The sequence below is a fragment of the Octopus bimaculoides genome, chromosome 23, assembly GCF_001194135.2.
Source record: "Octopus bimaculoides isolate UCB-OBI-ISO-001 chromosome 23, ASM119413v2, whole genome shotgun sequence".
Taxonomy (NCBI): Eukaryota; Metazoa; Mollusca; class Cephalopoda; order Octopoda; family Octopodidae; genus Octopus; species Octopus bimaculoides.
In genome coordinates, this window is record NC_069003.1 from 10,672,522 (window position 1) to 10,675,021 (window position 2,500).

The 2,500-nt window shown below is 40.2% G+C and overlaps 1 protein-coding gene across 1 annotated transcript in view; it reads right to left on the reverse strand.

Annotated features, from left to right (window-relative positions):
• The window catches only part of LOC106879157 (uncharacterized), a 42,512-nt gene that overhangs the window by 14,553 nt on the left and 25,459 nt on the right, over positions 1–2,500 (reverse strand). Inside the window, exons 11-12 of the mRNA XM_052976147.1 lie at positions 2,492–2,500; positions 1,242–1,293 (exon numbers count right to left, since the gene is read on the reverse strand). The exon at positions 2,492–2,500 is cut by the window's right edge and continues 91 nt beyond it. Coding sequence (XP_052832107.1) covers positions 1,242–1,293; positions 2,492–2,500 — 61 coding nt within the window. The remainder of the gene's footprint in view (positions 1–1,241; positions 1,294–2,491) is intronic.

Below are 2,500 nucleotides of genomic sequence, written 5' to 3' on the forward strand. Positions count from 1 at the left end.
CTATAGCCTCGGGCCGACCAAAGCCTTGTGAGTGGATTTGGTAGACGGAAACTGAAAGAAGCCCGTCGTATATATATGTATATGTATGTGTGTGTATGTGTGTTTGTGTGTCTGTGTTTGTCCCTCCAACATCGCTTGACAACCGATGCTGGTGTGTTTACGTCCCCCGTAACTTAGGGGTTCGGCAAAATAGACCGATAGAATAAGTACTAGGCTTACAAAGAATAAGTCCTGAGGTCGATTTGCTCGACTAAAGGCGGTGCTCCAGCATGGCCACAGTCAAATGACTGAAACAAGTAAAAGAGAGAAAAGAGAAATCAAAAGAAGTGAAATGAATCAGACACAATCGTGTCGTTCTGCTAAATCATTTCCAGTTTTCGTTATCCATGTTAAGCATCATTGATTATTCATTCATTAATTTCCTTTGACTCCATGTGGAGTGTAAAAGTGTCAACAAGATGTCGTCATCTGGAATATGTGGTGAGCATCAGCTTATAGCAGCCCTGCACTATCAATTTTCTGCATTGCTATAGAAATACTAACAAAAGGACACGCTAATATAATATAGGGAGAATTTAGGGTGTGAGTAAAGGCACAAAACAAAATATTTATATGTAAAAGATACGAAGTGATGAGTAAACCAGAAATGGGGTGGGGGTACAAGGGTTTAGAAAGAGACAGAGTGAGGGGGATTTTTCCATTCATGATCAGCTATACTCGATTTATCAATATCCCTTAGTGTCACAGCTTTGCGATGTTCCATCACCCTTATTTTGAGGGGGCGATACATTTCGCCTTTGTATGAACTATAAATATCCATCAAATGTAAATAATGTACATAATTCCTCATCTCTTAAATATAGAACTGTATTAGAGTGAGGCGGGATTGAAAGAGTGTGAAAGAAAGGGAACACAAGAGGAAAAGAGAGAGAAAATAAAAATAGAAACAGTTCAGTTTTTTTTTTTTTGTGGTTTGTTGTTTGCAGAGCAAGCAAACTGGGGAAAGTGGAGTTATGTCCCTTGTACTAAATTGCCACGTTCCTATGGTTGTTTACACTGTTTCTAGTTTGTGATCGTCTTAACTTTGTCGTGTCACAGTAATTTCCTGATTTATATTTACAAAACCTTCGCCTATCCTGTATATCACATGATACACAGCACATATTTCCCTGGCGTCCATATAACATATATAATACACATTCTGAATATATTTTTAACTACCAGAATGCCTTGGGACTTACAAAGGAAGACTTTATATTAATTAGGACAGTTAAACAAGGACTGACTGAAAACCTGAAAACAAGCAGAGACGTTTAGGACAAACTTATGAAAGTGCTTTAGAGAGGCAAAGGGTTCAGCCATCTTCAATGTTATTCATCCTCCTCCTCTCGCGTCCGTTTTCCGTGCTGGCAGGAGTTGGACGGTTTAACCGCACCAGGTTCCAGTCTGATTCGGCTCGGTTTCCATGGCTAGACACTCTTCCTAATGCCAACCACTTTACAGTGTGTGCCGGGTGCTTTAAGCGTGCCACTGGCATGAGCGCCGCTTTTACGTGGAACTGGCACAAGTGTCTTCTATGTGGCACCAGCACTGGACTCTTGCAGGCCAATACTCTGATATGTTAAGGAATGGCCTTAAAAACATCCGTTGTGGAATACAGATCTTCTTGGGTACAGCAAGGCCTCAGATATCTCGGTCCTTCATCATCTCATCTGAAAATTTCAGTGTCCTGAGGTCCTCCTTCAGTACTTCATCCCCCACCTCCCTGGGTCTCCCTCTTCCACGTGTTCTATCCGCTTTGAGATTGGCACTTCTTTATGGAGCTGTCAGCATCCAACGCCAATGGCACAGCAGAACAAACCATTAGTACTGGGGTGTACAACTTGTTTCAGCCCACCTGCCATCTTTTGCTGCTTAGCCCTCAACCACTCACCGATTAAAAAAAATATTCTTTGCTTCTTCGTTGAAGTAATAAAGGAGATTTTTTTTCTTCTCAATTTAATTCTTTTTAAAGCTTATTTTTCTTTCTTTTCTTTCTGCAAAAAAAGGTTCTTAATAAAAATTCATTCCATTTAAATTAAGTGTCTGAGATGAGTTAGCAACAGTAATATTTATCCCTGCTAATTAGCCTCATTTGTACAGATGAAAAGATATCTCATTTTCACAGATTACACTGCTTCAATTAGTTTAATCGCTGATCTTCATTGGGTGTCTTATTTCCGACTGAATAAGAACAGGAGTGTGTGTGCGCAAATGCTGTTGTGTGTGGTTTGTATATGTGCTTTTGTGTACATATGGTGTGTGTTTGAGGTTTTGTGTTTGTGTGCATGTGGTTGTGGTTGCTTGTGTATGTAATAGCACATGTAAGTGGTTGCATATGTGGTTGTGTGTGTATGTGTGCATATGTGTGGTTATGTGTCTATGTAGTTGCGTGTGTATGAGGTTTTGTGTGCACGTGTGAATCGTTAGCTGTGTATGTATGTGGTCTAACCAGAAAGTG